At 37.9% G+C, this 26,331-nt stretch overlaps 1 protein-coding gene across 1 annotated transcript in view; it reads right to left on the bottom strand.

Moving 5' to 3' along the window:
- Positions 1 to 1,311: 1,311 nt before the first annotated feature.
- GADL1 (glutamate decarboxylase-like 1) overlaps positions 1,312 to 26,331 on the bottom strand; it is a 140,035-nt gene continuing 115,015 nt past the window's right edge. Inside the window, exon 14 of the mRNA XM_011985459.1 lies at positions 1,312 to 1,505. Within this exon, the coding sequence (XP_011840849.1) occupies positions 1,332 to 1,505 (174 nt within the window). The 3' untranslated portion in view covers positions 1,312 to 1,331. The remainder of the gene's footprint in view (positions 1,506 to 26,331) is intronic.

The following is a 26,331-nucleotide window of genomic DNA, read 5'->3' as shown; positions in this document are numbered from 1 at the left end:
TAATATAAACCACTTAATAATCTATACTGACATTTCAAATCTTAGGAAAGGGAATGTTGTACAACCGTGGACTTCCTTGTGTTTTTTCCCTATGAGGCACAGAGCAAGATAAGAAACAAGCCCCTCAAGCTAAAAGAGGAACACAGAAACATATATGTATATATCACAGAAACATATATATATGTCCCAAATTTGTTCCCAAATTTTTCTTAAAAAGCACCCCAGTTCAGGTACCTTGAATAAAGAAAATTAGTCATAGATGAAAAAAAAGAGAAAACCTTCCAGTTGTGTACCAAGAAAAAACTGATATGAATATTATGTGCATTTCTATTTTGAAGACTAACAGTTTGTTAATTTATTAATAGAACCTGTATTTTTCTGTCAATTATTGTGCTTTCAATTGTTGTGGTTTGAATATATATAGAGAGGGAGTCCATCCCCGGCTAATGACACAAATGATTTTGGGAAGTGAATTAGGACTATTGCTCATTGATTGAAAGGGCCATACTACAAAGTGTTTGCCTTTTATTCTAATCTCTAACTGAGAAAAAACAGAATGGATAATTTGAACTTTTGAGATAAACATTCAGCCTGCATAAAACATACATCTCTATGAAGTAAACATCTTATACAGTTTCTCTCTTTAAAAACAGCTTTTGACATGCTTCCGATGTCCTTAAATATTTGTGCTACAGATGCCATAGTTGTATTTTTTCAAAGACTGGCTCAGAGGTTTCTGAAACATTAGATATCCCTTTGCTGGCAAAATATCAGAGTGAGCATTCGATCATTACAAGGTTTTTCTTAAACCAGTGTTTCTCAGATTTTACTGTGCATCAGAATACCCTGAAGAGCTTGTTAAAACCCAGAATACTGGGCCTTACCCCCAGAGCTGCTGATCCAGTTGGTCTGGGGAAAGCCTGAGAATCTGCATTTTTAACAAGTTCCCAGGTGATGCTTTGATGCTGATAGTCCAGGGACCACACTTTGAGAACCACTGCTTTAAACTGTGAGTTTATAAGTTCTTTAAAGAGCAATGTAAGCTTAGAATCCAGAACCTGCATGGTACTTACTATCAGAGCTGTGTTCCAGGGACATTCCTTGAGAAAATCATTTTTTTTTTAACTTTCTTCTTTTAGCAACAGTAATGCCCAGGCAGCTAGAGAGTCCTTCATATTCATTGCTTAGCATTTTGGTTTTGTTGGGCCTGGACTTGGGAGTATTTCCTATTTCTCATCAGAAGGGCTGCAATCTACTGTGTATCCCCAAGATGTTCTGAATCTAAACTCTCCCAGGACAGGATTTATGCCTCTGGGGGACGAAAGCCGCAGCTACATGTCTTTACCCAGTAAGTCTATCTCATCCAGGAGGAAGTCCATGTCCTCCCGGCTCACTTGAGGGCTGATCACCACCTGGCGGAAGAAGTTGACCTTTCCCCGGTGTGGCTGGTAGCCCAGCATCAAGCTTCCCTTCTTCATCATCCTCTCCTTAATGGCTGGGGCCACCTGTGTGGGGAGAAAAGGGGAGGGAGGTGAAAGACCAGAACACCAAGGCATTTCAATAGCATTTTCACCAGCCATTTGACATTTACTGGGCATCGACTGGTTTGGATCCCATTCTCATGCACACAAGGTTGACACTAGTAACAATAATAATTTATGGAGGATAGATGACATATGAGTACTGATTCAAGTGCTTTAGACATATTAATCTTCACAATAACCGTGAGGAAGATGCTACTAATAAGCCCATTTGTGGTCGAGAAAACAGGTACATGGAGACTAAATCAATATCTCAAGGTCCCAGGCATTTTCTCCCTAAGCCCATATTCTTAAGTATAAATCATTATGCAATGCTGCCTCGTTAAAAACAAATCGGGTGTCCACAGGGATTACAGTCTCATTCTCAAATTTGTCTTAACTAACAAACACCCCAGTTCAGGTATCTTGAATAAAGAAAATTAGTCCTAAATGCAAAAGAAAGAAAACCTTCCAGTTGTCTGCCAAGAAAAAACAAACATGGATATTATGTGCAGTTCTATTTTGAAGCCTAACAGTTTATTAATTTATGAATAGAACCTGTATTTTTCATTAATTATTGTGCTTTGATAATTTATGGCTGCCATTCCTAGAAAAAAATGAAAGTTAGATATTATTCTCACATATAAACACTCTCTCTTATTAAGAGATGTAAATGTGGTAATAAAATTAGGAAGCACATATTTTAAAGATCTATAGCTGACATGAGAAGTACGGGCCCTGATAATCCAGATACACAGATTTTTCTAAAAGTTTAATGTTTGAAGAAACTATACTAATTTAAGAACCACTTGGGAAAATCAGTCCATTTTCTAATCAGTAGTATGGCCACCAAAGAGCTAGGTTGTAAACTTTTAAAATAGTGAAGTTCATTTTTGATACACTGAGTTAAAATATTAAGAATGCACTTTTACTATCTTAGAAATCCAAGTGAAGTTTTTCCATTTGAATTTTTTTTAAACTTTTTTTTTGAGTATGTCCTATGCAAATATGTGGAAAGGGAATACGATGAGTGTCTATCCTTGCCGTCTCAGGAAGATGAGACTTAGTCCTCCAGAAGGGAGGACTACATAGAGAAAGAACACCAGGCAGAGTGTGGTTTTGAACTCCTTAGGTGAGGGGCATGAATCTTGGTTCCCACGAGTCTCTCTCTCATAGTGTGACAATCCCATACCACTCCAGTTTTTGAACATACCCACATTTTGTCAGTAAGTCAAATGACTTCATCTGACACTCAACACAATCTTGATCTGTTCCAAAACTGATGGAAAAATTCGGTGTTTTAGACCTCTGAAGATATTACGTGCTGAACTTTACCACAGAGCCTTCTCAAGGGATGTTCAAGGGTAATTTTAACTCAACACTTTTTTTTCATATGTGCTAATTTTAGAACATAAGTCTTGTAAAACATGGACTACACAGTGCTTACAATAACAAAACAAACATCTATTCAGCAAAATCACATTGCCATTCTAGCAAAAGATTGGAAGTTTCTTACATTATAACAAGATACGAAAGGAAAATATATGCATGTAAAAGAAAAAATGTAGAAAAGGTGATGTTAGAGGTCAAGTTAGTGAAAAAAGCATGGGCCATCAGGTTCTACAAATTTCTAAATATATGTGACACATTTTATTCTGAGCTTTCTAAAGATGAGAAAAATGTGATTAAACAACAGCCTCCATTCACTTGAAAAGAGTGACAGATGTCCAGTTGATGCTGGAAGCTGGAAGCTAGAAAGTAACTCTCTACTATGCTTACACGTATCTGCTTGAAACCCATGAATTTGTACGCATTGGTTGAGTTTTCTTCCAAATCCATTTATGCAAGTAGTAATTATAAAATCAAGTAAAATAATATGTAAGACAAAGACAGGTGAGTGCCAAGAAAAGTGATTTTTATAAAAACTAAGTTGAGTCCGTTGGAAAGACTGGATAAAGGGGGATGGCTAAACATCATTGCGATCACACTAGGTAAGAGAACTGTAAAAGCTTATGAGAATCCAGACTGATTGTGCGTTGCAATCACTACACAGGTGCCTGAGTACTTTACTTGAAGAAACCTGAGCTGCATAAGACAAGATGATTCTTGAAGAACGTGGTTTATACAAGAACCGTGGAGGGCCCTCTCGTCATCAGACCTCTACTTAAGAAAAGATTCACTTGTTTTTAAAAAGCATTTGGAAATCTTCACTAGGTGGAAAAAACCTTTCCATCAAAAGATGGTAACATAAATGTACATTGATGTACAAATATAACATTAAAAATTTAAATATAAATATACAAATATTGGAAAATGTTCACATTATGTATGCATCACATTATTTTCTAAGATTATTTGCTTTACCTGACTAATCCTTCTCACCTTAGGTAGGAGGGCTTCTCCTGTGTGTGTGGATATAAATGGGTGTGCATGCATAAGCGTGTGTGTGTGTGCCTGTGTATATGCACATGTGTATATACACACACACATATAATTTAAACCTCTGACCCACCATATTGTACTGCTCTTAAAACCTCTCTGGCCACAGGGCAATGGCGAACCATGCTTTGACTTAGGTTCATGATAAAAGTACGTTTGTTTTTAATTCAAAGAACGAGTGGCCTTCTGAATGTAAACTGTGAGAAAAAGACAACAGTACTGCCAGTGCTAAATCAAGATTAGGAAGACCTAATTTGGTCCACTACATGGACCAAATGTCTGGCCAGAAGAGCCACAGGCTATCAGTTTTAGAACTTACAGCTTGTGGTTCTGTGGTTCTTGTTTTTGAAATTAAAATGCTCTTCATATTCCTCTTCGTTGTCCTCCAGGTACCCAGGGTATAACTGGCTCTGGCTTGTAGCCAATTTTAAATTTAAAACAGGCATGCTCTTGGCTCAGACCTAATTTGCATAGTCTATTCCTGTTTACTTTTCAATACTTCTATTTTTTCTCCCAAAATGGTATTTCATGCCTTATCTTTGGAGAGTATTAGAATTTTGATTCCAGCACATAATATGTCTGAGGCTCACATGAGGCAATTATCAAAATGAATCTGTCACGTTTGTATTTCTTGTGAGGAAGCCAGAAATACTTTCTAACGTGAACAAGAGAGTTAAAGGAAGAGGGCACCTCGGATGTTTTAATATAAAGATACTTTGGATGTTTAAATTCTTGCTCTCGTGTAAAGCATATGAATGTACTTCCATGAGCAAAACACAGAGAATAAAAGCCAAACTTCTAGGACAAATTTTGTTACTGATTTTCTGAGATTATAAAGACATAACTAAATATATGACTCAGAGGACTAGCTAAGCAAGGGTTTGACAGTACAACACACTTCTATTTATGAGTCTATGACCTGTAAGATTAATTCCTAGAGGCAGTTACTAGGTAAAGACGGAAGGTCTCCCCTGTCTATGAATACTTCAAGGGAAAGAAAGTAATAAACAACATCAAAGCTGATATTCATCAATTTCTATCACAGCCTATTCTGCTGGTAGTAGTAGTAGTTGTTTTTAACACATATTTTACCAGTTCTTTACAATTTGCAATGTCTTTTCGCTGTCTGATTCCCATAAATTGAAATTAAAGCTTGCTTGAAAGGAATACATGTTTTGGTAATTTAGGGACCACGCATATTCTTACTAACAGTCTTTTTTTTTAAAGCTTTTATAAGCGTATCACCTTTGCACTTAAAAAAAAAATCAACCATTTTTTAATGTATAAAGCTCCAGTCATAATCCAATGCTAGGTAATTTGGATATTCCTTTTTGTTGATCACAGCAGAGAAACAGTCCTGATCTGACAGGATGGCATGTCACAGGGGAAGGAAAATGTGCATGAACTAAATGTCGGCATCCAGATATCACCCCTAAATGGGGTGCGCATAGAGGAAAGCAATTTGGCAGGAGTGAGATTGCTTTCCAGCTCTCAATTATTTTACTGCTGTTTTTCCTTCAAATTGTAAATCAAATTCTTTTCTTGTGCCTCAGTGCACTGGTTCCTGCATCTTAAGCGGAGGAAGATCCTGACATTTCTATTTGGAGACACAGTGACTTAATCTACACATTTCTATAGAATTTCTGTCTCTCCCCACCCTTAAGTTATGTTCCATCAGTGAGTTAGTCATTTAAGTAGAGTTTTGTTGTCACATCGCTATAGCACAAAATAGGATTTGATATTTTAAAGTTGCTGAAATCCAAGGAAAAATAAAATAAGATGACTTTCTTTCTGACCAAGTGGGGCAATTTGATAAAAAGCTACTGACCAGGCATCATTATTGCCTTTGATTAAAATAAAATGGTAATTTCCATAAAATGACATTTCTTTTTAAGACTGTTACATACTCAGTGTTAACAACAGTTTTTTAAAATACAAAGTGTTTTTCAGGGTCGGGTGCGGTTGCTCACGCCTGTAATCTCAGCACTTTGGGAGGCCAAGGTGGGAGGATCACTTGAGGCCAGGAATTTGAGATCAGCCTGAGCAACATGGTGAAACCCTGTCTCTACTAAAAGTACAAAAATTAGCAAGGCGTGGTGCTGCTTGTTTGTAATCCCAACTACTCGTGAGGCTGTGGCACGGGACGCAGGGGTTGCAGTGAGCCAAGATCACTCCACTGCACTCCAGCCTGGGTGACAGAGTGAGGCTCTGTCTTAAAAAAATGTAATAAAACACAAAGTGCTTTTCAAACTATCTGTGGGGAAGGATCAGTTTTATTTTTTTCAATGCATTATAGACTAGCACTTTTGTAAAATACAATAAAAATCAATTACTAGCAAAATGAAATAAAAATACAAGCCCAATTTTGTTTATTTTTAAGTTCAATAGTAAAGTTAATCTGTTAAGGTTGCTATAAAAATTTCTAAATGGAAACTGTGGATTTCCATAAATTTCTTATTGCAGACTGGTAACACAGATGGGTTGGGATTGCTGCTGTGGCTTTCTTCCAGTATAGTTTTTCTGGAACAATCACAAAAACTAATTTGCTTTATACTTTCCTCCCACGTAATCTGGGTTCCCAATGTGTCCCACTTTTCTATGTCAACTTGAGGAGGGTTCTGCTGAGTGGGATATTGAAATCTAGTTCATGGAAAACGTTGGCATGAAATGTTCATACTTTGTATCTGGCACTCAAAACTATCACTGAGACGTATATATCTCCTTCCCCTGTAAAGTCATTTCTTTTCTCTCTTTCCTTCCTTCCCTCCTTCCTTCCTTCCTTCCTTCCTTCCTTCCTTCCTTCCTCCCTCCCTCCCTCCCTCCCTCCCTCCCTCCCTTCCTTCCTTCCTGCCCCTCCCTCCCTCCCTCCCTCCTTCTCTCCTTCTCTCCCTCTCTCCCTTGCTTGCTTGCTTTCTCTTCTTTCTTTTTTGTAGTTTGGGGTCATCTTAGATTTTCTGAAGCCACCATGGATCAAGGCAGGGGCCAGAATTCAGGGTATGAACAGCATCAAGGGTAGAACTTAAGCGGAAGGATTTCAGTTCAAGAGAAGTATTAGCATGTCAAACCAATTCAGATTTTGATGGCTTTCCACGTGCCTCCCCCTTCTGAGAGGGTGCACCAATGCAGTGGCAATCTAGAAGGTAGAGTTTTTCCTGCCTCACTGGACTCAGGAGAAAGTAGCCACAGTCCTCAAAAGCTAAAGCCAGATTACCCATCTGAGAAAAGCCAACGTAGAGAATACTGAATGCCAACTTCTGCAGATGTGAAAAGTTAAGACATGTGAGAAAGCATGAAATTCTTTTATTTGCTTATTAATTTTTCTGGTATTTATCTCCATAACTAAAGCATTATAGTTGGCAGTGAATTTAAGGTCATCAGAACCATGTTAGATCACAAAGTCTCATATAGATTTACATGTCTGTTTGCCTTTTAGTTTCAATTTTTATTTAAGTATATTCTTCAGTGGAAAAGTGGATTTCATCTGTTTCTGATGATGAAAGAGCTCAACAATATGTCTCGTACAAGTACTCCTTAAAACCGAGTGAACATTCTTATTTCTGAACTACATATCTGACCATAAATATGAACGGAATTATTCTGCCTGTAAATATGAACTGAATTTTCCTTTACACATGCAGCTCACAACATGTAGAGTTGAAATGGGTTTTGGATTCAGCTAAATATACATCCTCCAGTGTGTCACCTCCATGTTAGCCAGGCAGGCTGTTACTAAATGAACAGCTGTTGACAGAAAGCATTTCCTTATGGTCTAAACATATGATAGTGTAAAAAAGAAAGTGATTGTTTTAGTCTTATATAAAAAGTTTTTTTGTGTTAATGGTTAGCTTTACATCTTTAAAATGTATTAAATGGAATGTCTCACCAAATAAAAAAAAAATTTAAAAAAAAAAGACTAACCCACAATGTAGAAGCTTTTCTATTTCCAAATATGTCTGAGTAATTTGTCTCTTGTCCCAAGTGAGACATCCTACATACCACTACATACCAGACATTTGCCCTCCCAACACAGTTTGCTTTTGTCCATAGCCATAAACTGCAGAAATTTTGATTATCCTTCATCGTATAGTCAATTTCAGTCCCCATTAAGGAAGAAACCAGTATTTGTCAGAACAAGTACTTTATCATCTTCTTGTTTCTTAGAGCACCTGACAATTTAAAGAGGGGAAAATAATAGTCTTCTTAGTTTGTGTTCACGTACCATCTAAATCTCTCTACTTTGTTGTTTTTTCTACCTGGTTTAGTCTTAGGTAAAATGATCTTATTTCACTGTTGTTTCATCAAGTCACACATTTTCCTTTTGGAATAGAAAAATAGCAAGAGTGCTGCCCTTTGTTGAAAGCTACTTGATCCATGCAGTAAAGAAAACTGAATCTCCCACTGCATTGTGTAAAAGCGGTCACACTACACAGTTTAACCTTCTAGGGCAATTGTTTGTTAATGAAAAATTTAGAACATTTTTCTTAAAAATGCCAAATCAAATGAAATTATTCACTCCATTTTTTTCTTCTTTACATTGGTGTTTTGGCTGTATAGTCTTAAAAAAGAAATGTGAATGTTTACAGTAATTTATTCAAAGCAACACAAATGTACTTCAAGTACAGAATGGATAAATAAACTGTGGGATACCTATACAATGGAATACTACTCAACAATTAAAGGGAATAAACTACCAACAACACAACATAGATGAATCTCCAATAGACTATGCTAACACAAAGAAGCCAGACTCAAAGGCTACCTTCTATATGTTTCCATTTATGTGGCATTCTGGAAATGGCAAAATCAAATGGCTAGAGAAGAGATGAGTGGTTGCCAGGACTTGGGCTGAGGGGAAGGGTTAACTACAAAGAGTCAGTCCTAGGGAATTTTGGTGAATGATGAACACTGTGGTACTGTCATGGTGGTGGGTATATAAACACCAATGGGCAATAAATTCTGTTTGAAGCTGGGCCTTTCACTCTTGGGTGCAAAGGAAGAAGGCATTTTGAACACGGTAGAACTTGAAGCTTTTCTTCCTGGTGGGCTGAGTGGAATAATGGGAACTGCATGGCTCAAGGATTTTGGGGGGCTCTACCACACATCAGACTGAACATATTTAAATGTACCCAACATACTTATTAAATATAATTCATATGGAATTATAGAAGATTTCAGTTGAACTGTGATTGACTCAGTTAACATAATCTTTTGTTGTGTTTTTTAGTTTTCCTTTTACATTTTGGATCCGTTTTTAAAACTAGCAAATATTTTAATGTGGCCCTATTGAATTCTATGCTCTTCATGTTTATTTTGCCTGATGATTAAATAAACAAACTCTGTTCACACTAGTGTGATCAAATATCTGGTTTGCTCGGGAGAGACCCATTTTATACATGTTTTCCTGTAATTATCAATAACACCCCTTTTCATGGCCATAAGTGTCCCAGTTCAGATGATAAACTTTATGGATTACATTGACCATACATAGACCAACAGACTAGCTTAGACTGACTTGCGACCCAATTCCTGAAATTCTCTGTGACTTTGGGCCAATATTTAACTCCTCTGGGAATCATATGTCTCTTCCATTCAGAGCCGATAATCCTTTGCAGGGTTCTTATGTGGACTAAGTGAAATAATGAGAACACAATAAGCATAGTGCTTGGCCCATTAGGCACTCAGTAATGGAACTAATATTATTTATTTCTTAAAATAAATTTGTATTTAATCAATTTACACTCACATTTGGACTTTTATTACATTATTCATTATCTCTTGAGACATGAACAATTCCAAGTACTATCAAAAACATGACATAATTTATTTTCTCCCCAAAGTGTCTAAACTGTATTTAAATATTTATGAGAGAGGCTGCAAGTTTGAAGTTTCAGAAATTAAATATTGCACCCATGTATGCCATTAATCTTCCATTTAAGTTGCAGGATTTTTTCAAACGTTGATAAAGTCAACTTACATTTTTCCTTCACAAAGTAACACAGTCATTGATAATCTTGGCAGATATTTTGGAGGGAAGTTTTCCACTAAAATTTATTGTGGGTACAGATGAGTTTATTATATTCTAGAAATTTCTATCTGTTGCATAAGTTGTTAAAATACAAAAGCATTTTAAAAGTAAAAAAGGTTACTTTTTCTTGGACCCATGAAAAGACCATGTACTTAAAATTCATAAGCTTGTTTCCAGCATTGTGCAGTCTCCTTGTACTTTCTTGTCATTTATGTCTTTATCAAAGAAAGGTTGAAGAATACTATTTGGTATGTCCCAAATGTACATGAAAATACAAATCACCTAGATTCAGACCCTGATCAGAGCAGCTGAGTTTGAATTTCATCCGAATAAACCTAGTGGTCTGTATATTTACCAGACCACCCAAATGCTTTTTTTCATTATGTTAATTTGGTGAATGGTGATCTCTTATTTAGGACTTTGGGAGAGGCAAACGTGAGGTTGGAGGTAAGAGGAGTTTAGGAAAGGAAAAGCAATTTTGACAGAAGGGGAGAGGAAATTGAGAATTTCCTCTTGATGCATTGCTTACGTCGATTTTGTAATAAAACAAACCAGTGACCTTCAAAGAAGTTGTTAGCCAACTTTTTTGTTAATCGTAAAACCTAACAAAGTGTTTAAGATACTTCACCATGGCCCAGGAAACAATGAGCCTCTTAGTTTTAATTGCTCAAAGAATCAATTTTTCTCTTCTACTATATTTTCTGCCATTTTAAAACTATCTAATTCTTCTCTTACTCCTTTATAAAACCCTTACTCATTTCCCCCGATACCCCCGATAATCCATGATTTAGAGGTAAAATGCATTAGTGTAAGTCTCTCAAGTTTAAATTATATAAAATTGGTGGTCTATAGCCCATGAAATCATATGCATCTAAGGGATCATTTTAGCTTGGCAGAACATGAACAAAAAAGCCATACTTTGATTGAACATACGGTTTTCAAATACGAACTTTTACCCTTATTTTCCTCCTGAGTATATCTGAAAATCAGACATGCACAAAATAAAAGAACTGCCTCATTCATGTTCTTTCCAATACAGATGAGCAAAGCCACAGAAACAAAGAGTTTAGAAACCCCAAAAGCCAGACGAACACAGTGAGCTTCACACTTGGTGTTTACAACGTAGTGACAACGATGACAGTACTTCCAATAAACCTAATGTCAGTCATATATTCAAGGCAGCTGAAATGAACAGTCACAAAAACAAACCAAACTGAACTGAAAGCTTTAGCTGAAGAATGGACACAATAAACATTTTATACACTCTATAAAGCAAAAGCTTAATACCCAATTGTGTCTCAGCAGCCATCTGAGCTAATAGCTCCTGAGTAACTGTTGTGGGCCAACTCCCAAATTTCTGCCTATGTAGGGAGATCCCCGTACTGCTCCCTAAATGCAGTTATTCAGTAGGTCTCTACCAGAGGTGGTACCAACTCCCTTGGGGCATTTGGAATCATGGGAAAGCATTTTGGATGGTTGCAATGACTGTGGAGTGCTACTTGCAGTTACTGTCCCGTGGTTAAGGGTGCCAGACACCTCACAATGCTGAAAATAAATCTGCCCAAGGAAGAATCATGTCATCCAACATGCCAGTAGTACCTTTGTTGAGAAACACTTTTCAGGAGCCCCATAATCCCCATCAACATCTCTACACTGTTTCTTGACACCCCCGAGACCTTTAAGTCTCTCTGAGGAGTCATTAACCTTGCTTTGGCCAAGAGCAAAGTAAATGGGATCATAAGTGCCTAAAGGTATGTTCATGTTGTTTTCCAAGGATTCTTAACATACTCAGTGAGTATCACTCCATCTGAGAGGAGAGAATGAGTACAATCCCAGGTTCCTCTTCAGGTTCTATGGGTAGTGGTCCAATATTTCTGAATATCGTGTCTGACCATTTTAGCAGGGATACAATGCTTTAGTTTCAGCACTACTGCCTGTTACAGTAAGTGGGTCACATTCGTGAGTTTTTAGCCACACAGATGTCACATTCACACCTTACCCACACACTTAGTGAGATGAGGAGCACCTCAAATACACTCTATAGCAGATGAAAATTATGATTCATTTTCTCACGGGTTTTCTCAGGGCAACTTTCTCTGAGAATCCTATTACTTTTCAATATTTGACATTGGGAAATTAGCAGCTCTAAGTTTCTCTTTTGATTTATTCCACTCTAGCAAGCCACTGACAGCCAACGAAGCTCTTCTGGGCATAAATGCAAAACTCCTAACTAGTGGCACAGGCACAGAAGTGGGAAGCGGCCCCAGTGTTGGCACAGCAGTAATTTTACATTGTAGAATCTGCATATTAGGCTTGGGAGGCTTAGCTTCCTGAATTACAGAATTGCTGGTTTTATAGTAGATTCAGGGGCCTGACAAGGCAGGGGGTGAAAAAAGAAGGGAGCCCATGGTGTTATGCTGCTTTGACCTAAGGGACATCTTGTTCTGCACAGGCTGCCAAGACATTCCAATTATGCCTTGGTGAGATTCCTGTATCCACCAGCCTGCACCCTCCTTCCTGTGCCCGTCCTGTCCTCCTGTGTGACTGTCTACCTGCCCCCACCTGCCCGTGCCCACCGCCTGCACCCATGCACCTGTATCTTATCTTGTTTATAGGTTTTTCCCACTGATTATTTGCTTCAGGAGTAAACTGAAGTCTAAATTGTCTTGTTGACCTTTTTTTTGGTTTCTTTGAATACAGGTGTTCGCTATCCACACAAAGTTAGCTGCACACACACAGGATGTGTTCTCAGCTCTCCCTATACCTTCTCTTTGCATCTCTATTTATGTCATTTTCATATATTTTACTGCACTTCTTTATTCAGCTATAGTGCATCCTAAAGCACCTTGGTGTTTCAACCTCAGAGGCAAAATCTGAACTTTTAAAGTCCCATGTGTTGTGTACCTTACTTTACTTCTGTCACTGAATCAAAGAAAGCTACCATGAGGATATTTTAAAATAATTATTATTCTTGTATTACTCATAAAAATACTGAGAAAATGTTAAGTATGAAGTGTTTGTTCCTCCTTGAAATCTTTATAAATACTAATAAAGAGTCCTTACCATTAATGCTATAAATATTAACCAACAGTTTTTAAAAGCAATCCAGACCATTTACTTAATGAAATGCTTTTGATTTGCACATTTTGAGAAAATTAATGGAAGCAAGTTACACATTATTTTTTATGGAGCTTGTTCAACACTCCTAGTGTTTAAGTTTGGAAATTACTCTTTCCTCTAAGTCATAATGTTTCTATTGTGTCCAGGAAACTACAGGCTATGGAAGAATAGAAGGCTCCCACAAGGGGCAAGAAGAAAGCAAAGCAGGCAGGACCCAGCTCTGCCTAAACTAAGCTCTGCTTTACCTGCTTCCTATGTCAGAGTTCTACTAAGAGTTTGCTTGGCAAAAAGGACTCTGGTATTTAAAAAGACAGAGTTCGAATTCGATTGGTAATGTATTTTTGTTATTATTCAAGATCTTTATTTGGCAATAACTGCAAAATAGCCCTCAAGATGTTAGCTAGGGGAATTCCTACATGCCATGTCTAAGGGGAGAAAGTTGCTCTTGGAGTCTGGCATTCTTTCCAAGTTGGGGAAGTTGTGAGAAAGGTCCTAGAGAAACATGTTGCTCTGCTAAAACCAAGTTTGTTTTGCTTAAGAGTTTAGGGTAGGTGATACACTGTCAAGTTATGTTCAAGTCGAGTAATGATAATAATAAACTACTATTTCACATAATTGAACCTCTAAGTACGTCCTAAAGCAGTTACGTAACAAAGCACTATCACCTTCCCACCAAAAGTCTCTTTTGCTTCTTCCAGGTAATCACTATTCAACTCCTACTTTCTTACTCTCCCATATATGCCCCTAGGGTTTCAAGTTATCTACTAGCCATTTGAATGTCTTCTTTTTGTTAAATGCCTATTCATGTTCTTTGCATATTTTTGTTTTGGGTGATCATCTTTTTTTTACAAATTTAGAAAAACCCATTATTATGAAGAACATTAATTCTGACTTTACGTGTTGCAAGTTATCTGCTTTTAACTTTGTTTTTCGTTATTTCCTGAGCAATTTTTATGTTTATACAAACAAACATATATCTCTCTCTCTCAAATATATAAATGTTTGTATAAATATATAGAGGTGTTTGTATTATATATATATATTCCTATTATATATGTGAGATAGGTGGTTTGTTTGTATAAATATTATATATATTATATAATTTTGTGTGTGTGTGTGTGTGTGTGTGTGTGTGTGTGTGTGTGTGTGTGTATTCCAACACTGTGGTGTTATACTTAAGCTCTCTCTGCCCACACCAAGAATACAAAAATGTGTGTTATTTTCTGATTTGATTATGACACTTAAACTTTTAATCCATTTAAACATTCAATTTTTTGCCTTGCATAGAGATACACTCCTATATCCCCACATTTAACCAGTAGTCTCAACACTGCTGATAGAACAAGCCTGCCTTTCCCCAGTAGGTATCAGAAACATGTTTGATTCCTGTAAATACTTGGGCCTAAGTCTTCTATTCTGTAAGATTTACCTGTCTATTCTCAGAATAATCCAAGTTGTTTGATTTATATAATTCTATAATATGTTCAGTTCCTAGAGAACTCCCCTCTCAAAATGTTATTACCTGTTACTACCGACTTATTCTCCTAGATGACATCTAGAAGTGTTTTTGATGAGTTTAAAAATCATTTAAATATTATGATTAGAATTATATTAAGCCCATGTATAAATTAGGGAAAAATTAATCTTCTCAACTAAAATTATGATGGTGTTTTTCAGTTTCAAAATGAGGTAATTTAAAAAAAATGACTGCAATTTTTTTGACACTTCCCTCAAAGAGATCTCTTGAATGAGAGAGAGCTTGTGGCACACTAATCACTGGTAGGATGCAGTGGAAGAGACCCTGTGTGGCCTCCAAGGCAAGGTCAGCAGAGGTGGATTATTGTCCAACTTATTCTCAGGTACACTGACTCTTCCAAGTTCAACTCTCCTGAGCCCACCATGAGGAATCCCAGACCACATGGAGAGGCTTGCCTGTAGGTGCTCTGATTGACAGCTGCAAATGAGGTCCTAGCTAAGGGCCAGCATTAACCACCAAACCTGTGAGTAAAGACGCTTCCAGAATAATTCGGCCCAGACAGTAAATCACCTTCAGCTATTTTAGTCTTCCCAGATGAGATCCAGCCATCATATTCCCTCTGTGCTCTGTCAGAATTCCTGACCCACAAAATCCATGAGCATAATAAAATACGGCTTAATGCTCCTACATTCAGAGTGATTTGTAAAACAGAAATTGTTACTGGAACATTAAGTTGTTTTTTTTTTTTTTCTTTTGCCTTAAACTTTTGTAGTTTTCTTCCATAGATATTACACTTTATTTAAGTTAACTCTTAGTTATTTAACATACTTTTGCTATTATGGTGATAAAATTATTCTGACTAAAAAGCTACCTTCTGATGTAATTTTTCATTTTCTACCTCCCAGTTTCTTACCTTTTGTGTAGTTTTTCAACTTTGTACATCTACTATAGTAAATTTCTAAAAGTATTTTATTTAATATTCTTAGGTTTTATAGATATACAATCACACAATTTAAAATGAACATATTTGGATCTTCACCATTAAAATATTATAAAATTCAGGGTTTTTTTCTGGTCATTATATTGGCTAGTACTCCTAGAACATCGTTAACTCACAGTGGTCCAGCCAGACGTTCCTAATTTGTTAATGAGTTTAAGGGGAAGGCATTTCATGTTTAATATATATAGGTCTAAACATCATACAAGAAAACAAAATAATATAATCAGAAGATAACCTCTAAGCCTTACTATTAGTTTTGAAGGTCATATATATATTTTTTTATTTTTGCTCCATTTAAGTGGGAGAAGTAATTCTGGATTACTTTTTTGATTTACTTATTCAGAGATAGGAAGAAAATTATGAAATTGCTTTTTAAAGCCTGCTTTTGCTTAGCTTTAGAAATAATGACGTTTTGCTGAATGGAGCAATAAAAACAGAACCTGCGCATGATCTTGTACGCTACAACGGCTGACTAATCCATCTCTTCAGATGGTATTTCAGAGTCCAAAAATGCTACATCAATTTTTTTCAACCTGTGTGAGTGGATTATTGTGTGGCTTCCTGAAATAATCCTCTCATCTTTTAACACAGTTCTGACCCAGTTAGAGAGAGTATCTTTAATATCTTGCTCTACTTCACTGACCTCAAGGCAGAATAGCCAGAAATATATGCATTTAACAGGCAACTTTCATCTTCAAGCTCACAAAAGGGTTGGCTTTCTTTAAAAAGGAAATTGAAACTTGTATCACCAGGCAGCTTTTTAGATAATTTTACTTTCTATTTTATAACTCCAGCAAATAGGAAGCAGAGATGTGGAATGACTGAAGGAGAGAGACGGAGTGACTGAGGTGTCTCAGAATAGCGCCTAACAATTGATGGAAGCAAACAAAAGCTGTCACAGGGTCTGCTTTTACCTCACCATTGATTATTCATCAGGTCAAAGGCATTCATCCCAGAAAGAAAAACAGAAACACATGTATGGAAGACGAGGAAAGTGGGTTGTTAGAACAAAACACAGAACAATAGCCCATCCAGAGGAGTGGGCTAGTGAGGTACTTACAGAACACAATCACTCTAAGAATTCACAACACACCCTGATTCCCTGAGTGGATGGTTAGGAGCATGGGTGTTTTCTAGTGGGTAAATGGGAGACTGATTGTTCTTCATTATTTAAATGTCCTTCTTGCCTTTGCCTCATAACCCACACACAGGGCCTGCTGTAGGAGAGGTACATATCTTTGTTCCATTGCTAAGTGACCACTTCTGAGCTGAAACCGTAAGAGTCATTGTGTGTTTCTGCCAGGCTTTCTCTTTTCCCTTTGCCACAAGAATAGCATTTCCCAGACAGAGGCTCCTCCTTCAGTCTGGATGCGAGGGGAAAGACCATGGAGCAGAGCAAAGCTGTGACTGACCCCCCAGGGCATGAAGCATGATCAAGAGATACACCTTTGTAATATAAACCATTGAGATTTGGCTGGGAAAGGTGGGTGGGGTAGGGAGGCTTATTTGTTGCTGCAGTGTAACTAAGTGAAACCTAATTCACATGACTCAAACAAGGTATATTTGGTTAGATCTAGGTGAGTTCTACTTTAGAGGAAATCCTGGTAACTGTTGTTTGTTTGTAAGTTATGGCTCTAATTAATAATCCCTGGATTCAAAGTCCCCAAACCCTGCATTTAGATACTATGCATTTAGACTTCCTTAGGCAAAGTCAAGGCAACAAGCTGATGATCCCAAGCTATTGTTCAAGGAGTATCTGCCATTATAAAAGTGGTTTAGTCATATAGATAATATCAATCTATAATACAGGAGATGGTAAAATTTTTTTGTAAAGAGCCAGATAGTAGCTGAGTATGGTGGCCCCTAATCTCAGCACTTTGGGACGTCGAGGGGAGAGGGTCCTTTAAGACCAGGAGTTCAAGACCAGCCTGGGCAATATAAAAAAACTCTGTCTCTACAAAAAAACTTTAAAAAATTAGCCGAGTGTGGTGACTCATGCCTGTAGTCCCAGCTACTCAGGAGACTGAAGTGGGAGGATTACTTGAACCCAGGAGTTTGAGGCTGCAGTGAGCCATGATCACACCACTGCACTCCAGCCTAGGCAATAGAGTGGGACACTGTCTCCAAAAAGAAAAGAAAAAGCTAGGTAGTAAGTATTTTAGACTTTGCAGGCCATACAGTTTCTGTGGCAACCACTCAGGTTGTAAGTGAAAGCAGCCATAAATAAAACAAATGATAGTGGCCATGTTCCAGTACAACTTTATTTACAAAAAAAAATGACAATGGGATGTATTTTGCCTGTAGGCTGACCCTTGCTGTAGAATAAGAAACACGAACAGCGGTGAACAAAATCTAAATAACAAACCTAATGAAGAATGTTCTACAACTATGTTTATATGATTTTAAAATTAAAAGCTACCCAGGAGCCACTGAAGAACATCGTTAAGTTCTTGGTTTTCTTATATGTAAAATAGAGACAGTAAAAGCCATTTGAAAAGATTTTGGTAGGAATTAATTAAGATGAAATACAAAGTGTGCATGAGTGAGCAAGTGCTCAATGAAATTTCAGCTTCTTTAATCTTTCTGTGTGCTACTATTCAGGACTCAAAGTAGATTATCAGTGAAGGCCTATTTAATTCATGCCAAGTTAATGAATGAGGTCAAACAGTAATAAGGTGAAGCAGAGAATCCTTTAAGTCAACATTTGCTGAGCAATTCAAACTTATGGTAATGAAGAATAAATATTAATATATGTCATGATTTACATGTCTATTAATTAGATCCCTAGTTATATTGATTTGACATGGAAATGCTTTATTTTTATTGCAGGGGTACATTTGGAATGATAGAAAATAATTATCTGTGTTCCACACCCAAATCATGAAATTCTGTCCTGCATGGACAAGGGATAGAAAATAAAACCCTATTGCTATCTGCTATATTAAGAAGCTGCTCAATTAAACAGAAGTCAATTTTGTTATTCATTAAACTCAGATTGAGACATCAGATTTTCTTTCAAAAAGCAATGGATCTCAATATGTTGCTCTATGTTCTGTTAAATACCTTCTATCATGAATAATTAGTGTCAAATATGCTCAGAAGCTCATGGCCAATATTCATCATCTTTGGTGCATGGGCCATAGTGACAATTGTTGAGATACCTGAACTATCTTTTTCTTTTTGTAAATCTAAATGACACCAGAGAAGAGAATATTTGTTTTTCCAATACATTCTCTGCCTCGTTTAACATTTAAAATTTGTCTTCCTAGGCCTCCACTTGGAGTTCATCTTGTTCCAAAATATTAAAATTCTGTTCCCTTATTCTTTCCATTTCTTCTTCTTCTTTGTTTTTTGTTTTTTGGGTTTTTTTGTTTTGTTTTGTTTTTCTTTTTTTGCACTCCAGCTCTGTCGCCCAGGCTGGAGTGCAGCGGTGGGGCCTTGGCTCACTGCAGCCTTCACTTCCTGGGTTCAAGCAATTCTCCTGTCTCAGCCTCCCGGGTAGCTGGGCTTGCAGGTGTGTGCCACCATGCCTGGCTAATTTTTGTAGTTTTAGTAGAGACAGGGTTTCACCATGTTTGCCAGGCTGGTTCGAGACCTCAAGTGACCTCAAGTGATCTGCCGGCCACAGCCTCCCAAAGTGCTGAAATTACAGGTATAAGCCGCTGCACCCAGCCTCCATTTCTTCTAATGGCTACGTAATGACTAATATTTTTAACAACCTCAGGAGGTCTGGTCTATCCACAAGATGGATAATATGACATACATCAAGCTACACAATTACTTCTCAAGACATCAGGCTGGGTGTGAATACTTCCCCTCTTTAACTGGTGTAAAAAAAAAAAAAAAAAAACAAGATGTAAATATTTTTCTGTAAAACCTGGGCATATGCTTAAGTAGATGAGTTCCACCTTATTCACAGAGTAGAAGAGATGTTTAAGGTGAGTAAAAGTTCTCTGAGGAGACAGCACTGTTGTGCGCTTGAATAAATGTGGGGAAAGGAGTACGGAACTGGGAAATGACTTAATATGCATTGAATCCAGATGCTAATATAATTGACACATAGTGGCGGGGAAGATAACAGCATCTGTGCCAGTCCTGCATTCATCTTGCGTAGCGTTTCCAGAATATGGAAAATTTGCCTTGGCATCACCTGGACATGTTTGTTAAAATTACACACTTTAAGGTAGCACTCGCTGCAGACCTACTGAGCCTCCAGTCTCTAAGAAGTTGTATCTAGAAATACAATGTTTACCAAATTTTCCTATGATTCTAATGTGTAGCCAAGTATGGGACCCTCCTTATTAAAGGAACATGAAGAACATGAGAGATGCCAATAGTCATCACCATCAATATTTTCACAGGGGCATAAAAAACAGCACCAGGGCTGTGATAAAGGTAGTAAGGTGACAGGTGCACCAGGTGGGACAGGTGATGGGGTGATAAGGTGACAGGTGGGCCAACATTTGTTAGGAGGAGTTTTCTTCTCTTTTTACTTCGTACCTTTCCTTTAGCTGAGAACAGTATCTAATCGTGGGCCATCAGATTTCATACACACAGAAATGCCAACACATAAAAGTGACATATAAGTTGGAGACGGAAGAAAACAATGGACATTAAGATAATTGACAATAAAAATGTCCATTAAAGTAATTGAAAAAGTGAACCAGATCTATCATATCTACAGAATTATTATCTATAAATTCAATGTTGTATTTTGGTGTTCCTGATGGCCAGCAATGCAGGGGAGTGAAAATGAGATATATGAGTTTAAGCATTGAAGGGCAGAAGGATATTGAGAAATCCCTCAGTGAAACAACCCAATTTAGGCCAGGAATTTTCCACTCTTTATCCTCACAGGCCCTTTTTGGTACCTTGTATAATTATAGCAGACACACAGGGATGTCTCTGCAACATGGTGCCTGTCAGGATCCTGCGTTTTTCTTTTTGCCTCTCAGATGATTTTTACTATAACAGGCCTGGGGTAAGTGATTTGCACATGAAGCATATTAGCAGACCAATCAATTAGAATCAGCCTTTTTTTGTTTATGTTGATAGCCAAATGATCACAAGAATACCCAGGCCATTGTTCCCTCCCAGGGATTCAGCATCCAGCACCTTGGGTTGTCTGAAAGTTCTTTCCAGGGAGCTGCTTCCAGACCTTAAACACACCATGAAAAAAATGTCTCCTTGGCTACTGACAATAATGAATCAACTGCATAAATATATCTGTCAAAATGATGGTACATTTGTCTATCTGAGTACTAGAGAAGGAAGGGTAGGAGAGAGTGAAAGAAGGGTGGAATTGAGTAGAGTCTGACACCTCACAAACTTAGCAATTCTGGTAAAGGATAAATTCACATCTATCTGTACATTTCTTTGGACATCTGTGCAGAATTCTCAAATCCAATTTCTTTTGAAAAGACAGTCTCTAATATATTTTCTGAATCAAATGGATTTTTAGTTTGTTTGTTATTAAAGTTAATCTATAATTTCCTTTGGAATGAAGACTCTAGACATGGCCATATCTAGGAGAATAGGAACCAAACATTTAAATAGGAGCATTCATGGTCAATCCACTTCCTTGGTTTATCCTATTCTGTAAATATTTTCAATCTACTACCCATCTATCCACTCCATTCTCCTAACCTGATTCCAGCTCTTGTCAGGATCGTGGCCTGTGGTTTAATTGACTGCCTTTGCCAGAGAATTCAAATGAGTCCATTCTGATTCACAGTACCAGCTAGATCACTAGGGCCACTAATGATGAGTTTAGCAAACCTCCCTGCCAAGAACATAAAACAATTCGATGGCTGAAAAATGCTTCCTGTCTGAACTAATCCCCCAAATATTTACAAGTATAGCCTACAAAAAAATTCAACAGCATGTAAACCTAATTACTCATCAGATAGTGATGAAAAGTCCAGCCATTGCTGAAGCCAGAGAAACGAAGTTAGGTGAGTTAGAAAGGGATGCCTTGGTGTTTTCTCACCTTCCTCCTGGACCAAATCAATGGCATAGACACTATGGATTGATTTGGAACACCATCTAGTGAAGGATGTGAGGAAGTGCACGGACATAGAAAAATCCCACATCAACTCCTGATTCAATTCATTTAACATTTCCTTTCAGGCTACTTTAAATGGTTCTGAAATGAATAATGATGTAATTTTTTTAAGTTATGAAAAAAGCAAAACAGAATGACCAGTGTGTACTCCAGCACCAACCAGATTCAGCTAATGAGTCCACCTGCCTCTTTCTGTCTTAGCACTTTCCCACTGACTACAGTAAGGATGTAAGAAACACCCCCATAAAGTTGGGACAATCAATAGTTTCCTTCTGCCAGAATGTCAGCATCTGGAACGGCACCAAAGGATTTGAAAAGAATGATGCCAGGGCACCAGATTTTCAAACAAGCATCTATCAGCCATGGTATTTTTCGGTTAACCAATATATGTGTAAGCGGCTTTAGCTATCAAAAAATTAAAAAATTTTCTGGAACTCAATAGCTTTTATCGCCAGAAAATCGGTACCAACAGCACCTATTTCACACTGTGCTGAACACAAAAAGCATTCAATAAATATAATATTGTTCAATGACTAGAGGTGGCAGCTAGAATTTTTAACTTGGGAAGAAAGCTGAATATAATTCAACCATTACATTTTGAATTCTTCTAGATAAAAGTGTGTCCTCAATTATTTATTTATTTTTTGAACTTCTCAACTCCACATTTCGATGTCTTACCCCTTGGGACATTGATCCATGTGCTATTCGCACTGAATAAATATTATATGACTGCCTCTAAACTTCCCACAGAGGGAAAAAAAGACAAAGCAAAACAACAACACAACTCCCCACATTCAATATTGTGGTTCTTTCACTATAATTATCAATTCCCTAATCAATCTTGCCTTCATTTACCTTATTCTGACTTTCAGGAAACCTCACTGCAGCGTTCCTCATTGGAATCTTGCTTTGTGTTTTCTAGCTGTTGCTCTGAAGTCACATGGTCAGCCTGCCATTTAGGGTATCATAGTTTCTGAGTAATTGATTCTAGCCAGTCTTAAATGGAAATAAATGCTGTGTTTGTGTTGCTCAACATGTTAAATTTTCCTTTTAGTTGAAGCAGAAAAGGTTACATAAGGTCTTAAATCCTCAAGTATAGGCCATTAGGAAGATAGTGACCTCCCATTACACTCTTGGTCTTCTCTCTATAATAGGAAGAAAAGAAGACTGGCCAGAATGCTGGAGTGTCTCTCACTTTCTCCTTTCAACTCTTCTATTGTTTGAACCATGACTAATTAGCTGTCACTATCTTTAATCCAGCAATGTACTGACTAACTCATGCCTATTTTTAGCAACAGGTGAATCTTGGGGCATTTCTTCAAGAAGCCAACACTTTAGACCAATGGGACCTACTTTGATCTTAGAGAATAGAACAATTTTCAAACATTCCAACTGTGCTTCCCTGATTGTGTGTGTTTGTGGTCCTGGACATAATAGAGAAGGAAGGCTTTTACCTAGCAACACATTTTCAATCTGCTAGGCAACACCTGAGAAGCACCTGAAGGCAGGCAGAAATCCTCTAGTGAGTGGTTTCATTCGCCCCAGCTGAGCACCTGCCACAAGCTCCGGAGGCAGTCTAACGAGGATAATTAGACGTAGCATGTCACTACTCAGGGAGCGGCAATAAAACATGAAAACAGCTATGATATAAAATGAAATGGGTTAACTGTCATAACTGAAGAATTAACTGTGATGGAGAGTTAAATCAGGATATTCTACAGCCAATGGTCAGGGTCAATGGAAAAGAGTGCTTTGGGCAGGAGGTTTTGTACTTTAGACAAAGGTTAGGAGATTTTGCTGTCATTCAATCAGTTGTGTGTTGTGTAGGCAACTTATTATCATTCAGGTTACAGTACAAGAATTTGTTGTTGTTCTGGTGTGATTATTGATAGTATCCTTTCACTTTCAAAAATGTCCTGTGTTGGGCAATTCATCCTCTGGTCAACAGACACGCACCAACAGTCTATCTTATGAAAGCTGTAACAGCACATGGAGTGACACAAGAGGGCATGATGCATGGTGGACATCCACTGACACCACCGGCACTGTCAGCCTCCCTCTGCTTAGGCTTCCAAAGCACCAGGTCTACCGAGATGCCCGAACAACATTGCAAAGGCAAGGTTATGTGAAATGCCACACTAGTTGTGGAAAGAGTGCCCGTTGATGTTTTCAATGGAATGAAATGATGGAAAAGCCCGGTGGGTAAAAATTTCTGTATATCCCTTTTCTCCCCTTATAGCCACTTTTTTTTTTTTAAACACAATCGCTACAGCTGTCAATATTAGCAACATATACACACACAATATAAAATATACACATACGTATATGTAATGTGTTCTGTGGTTTCATATGGATTTAAATTCATATCTTCAAACTAACTTATTTTCAGCTTGACTAAAAAGTTGCTAATTCATTTGCCTTAGCTCATTTTTTATTTTCAATAAACATTAGGCTCTGGTAGATCCTGTAACAAATAAAGCACTATATATTTTAAATATTTTGTGAAAGACACAGTACATTATCTAAACCACAAGGTAATAAATATAAAAGAAGTGTGCTTTGAGAGAAAGAAGTAAAGAACTATTGAGACAGGAGAATAGGAATTAGGGTAACCGGGGTTAAGGCATAAACAAAAGAACAGCAGGTGCAGCCAATCCGCATAAGCAAAAGAACAGCAGGCGCAGCCAGTTCTAGGCAAGATTGGGCAGCCTACGGGCCGTATTCTCGCTCCGTGGTAGCGAGACAGGAGTTTCCAGTTCAGCCTCTGATTAACTGCGTGCCGAGCCTTCACTTCGGCCTCTGATTGGTCGCAGGCGAATCCTTCAAAGGGTGTAACCAATTGGAGGCCTCTAAAGGACACCTGGTGGGTGTTGCCAAGTTCTTTCGGCTTTATAAAACCCTGGGAACTTTTTCGGTAAGGAGGCTCTTGAGCCGCTTGTTGGAGTTTGTTTCTACTCTGTGAGTTGTCTTTGAACAATCTGCTTTTTCTTTCCTTACTCTATTCTTCTGTTGCTTTGTCTTTCGTTGCTTTGTGCCTTTTACTTGACACTCCGAGAACCTAGACAGCTAGATCTTTTAACACTTTCATAGGCAAACTGGAAATATCTTTTTCTAGTCTACTGAGTAGGAAGGAAAAGCTCTCTCGAGTTTGAGTGGAGGTATCTGTAGAAGATAGGCTGACGTGAAAACAAAGAAAAACGGCTTGAGGAATTATCTCCCCATAAACCCACCCCTCTACCTAGTCTTAACTACAACTGTGTCCCACGGACACGAAGATCTGTGCACTGAGAAACTGAATTAGATTTCTGCTGCGCTGGTGCCCCCAATGGCCTTACCATTTCACGGCTCACGGTTTTTAGAGGAAAGTTCCTTGGAAAGTTTACCTTTGTCTCTGGCTAGACACAGAAGTAGGATTACATGGTAGGGCTAAATCTAGCGTCCGTCTTCATCCCCAACCAATCTTGTTCCTCTCTCCCTTCCCAACATCCCATTGAATGGCAAAGGGTAATGAGGCCGAAGATGAAAACAAAGACTTGCTGATGGCTGGCTGAATAAGATAGGACGAGATTCTGAAATTAAACCCAGCAGGCAGAATGCTTCCAAAGGCCGCCCAGGCCCATGTGCTGAAACCTATTTCACTAAAGCACTGTTGTTTCTCATTCCACACACAAAGTGGCACCTGACTGAGTACTTTGAGCAGAAGATGCGGCTCTGATGTAGCGCTGCTTATCAAGTTTTCTCAGATAACTTCAGGGTTGTTACCAACAGTCTTTTCTTTTATACGTAAGGGAAGCCAGATCCACAAACTGAGCACTAGCACAGGCTGGGAAGAAACAAAGCTTAACTTTCACTTCAGGCACTGTAGGACCTACCTCTGTCTTGCTGTAGTTACGGGTGCAGTTTAAGCACAAAATCTATTTAAGTGGTGCACTTTGCATGGAGGTGCAGAAATGTATGATAAGAGGATAGGAGTAACAATGGAGTCTGTGCCGCAGCCAATCTCCACTTTTAGATAATATCCTGTATCTAATTACTACAAATTTGTGATAGCCTTAGGGGATGAGGATGCTGGGGGACACTGCGTCTTTAAATCACCATAACCACTCATAAACCCAGTCTCGAAGAGTTTTAACAAGTGTCTGTTTCTCTCAACCTGTTCCCCTTAAAATATCTGATAGTTACAAGAAAACGTCCATTGGAGCATACTTCATAGCACCATGACAGCAGCAGAAGGGAGAAAAGTGACTGTTTCGAGAGGAACTTGCTTGCCCCAGCTCTTAGTTCCTTTGAGTATTTAGAAAGTGTTGGAGTCCAAAGATTTGTTTGTTAGCATTTGAGAGATGTTAATGGCAGGTTAAAACAATCCAGGCTGCTGGAAGATTAGAGTGTGTGTTCGATTTAAGTTAATAGGATAATTATTTTTCGAGCTCTCTAAAAGTGGATGGAAGTCAAACCAGTGTAAGATGGCAAGCTGGTAGTGCTTCTGAATTCAGCTGAGAACACATTTTCACCAACTTAAATTGGTTTTGAACACTTCATCGGCGATATTTAAATATTAAATTTTTATTCAGATTCCTAAAGGAGAATCATAATGGGCGGCTTCTTAAACCAGCTTCTTTAAAATCAAATGCTGTCACTGCCGATAAACAAATGCAATGTTTTTTCTTATCGGTGAGTCAGTTATTT

The sequence above is a fragment of the Mandrillus leucophaeus genome, unplaced genomic scaffold, assembly GCF_000951045.1.
Source record: "Mandrillus leucophaeus isolate KB7577 unplaced genomic scaffold, Mleu.le_1.0 Scaffold107, whole genome shotgun sequence".
Taxonomy (NCBI): Eukaryota; Metazoa; Chordata; class Mammalia; order Primates; family Cercopithecidae; genus Mandrillus; species Mandrillus leucophaeus.
This window is presented reverse-complemented; position numbering and strand designations above follow the sequence as displayed.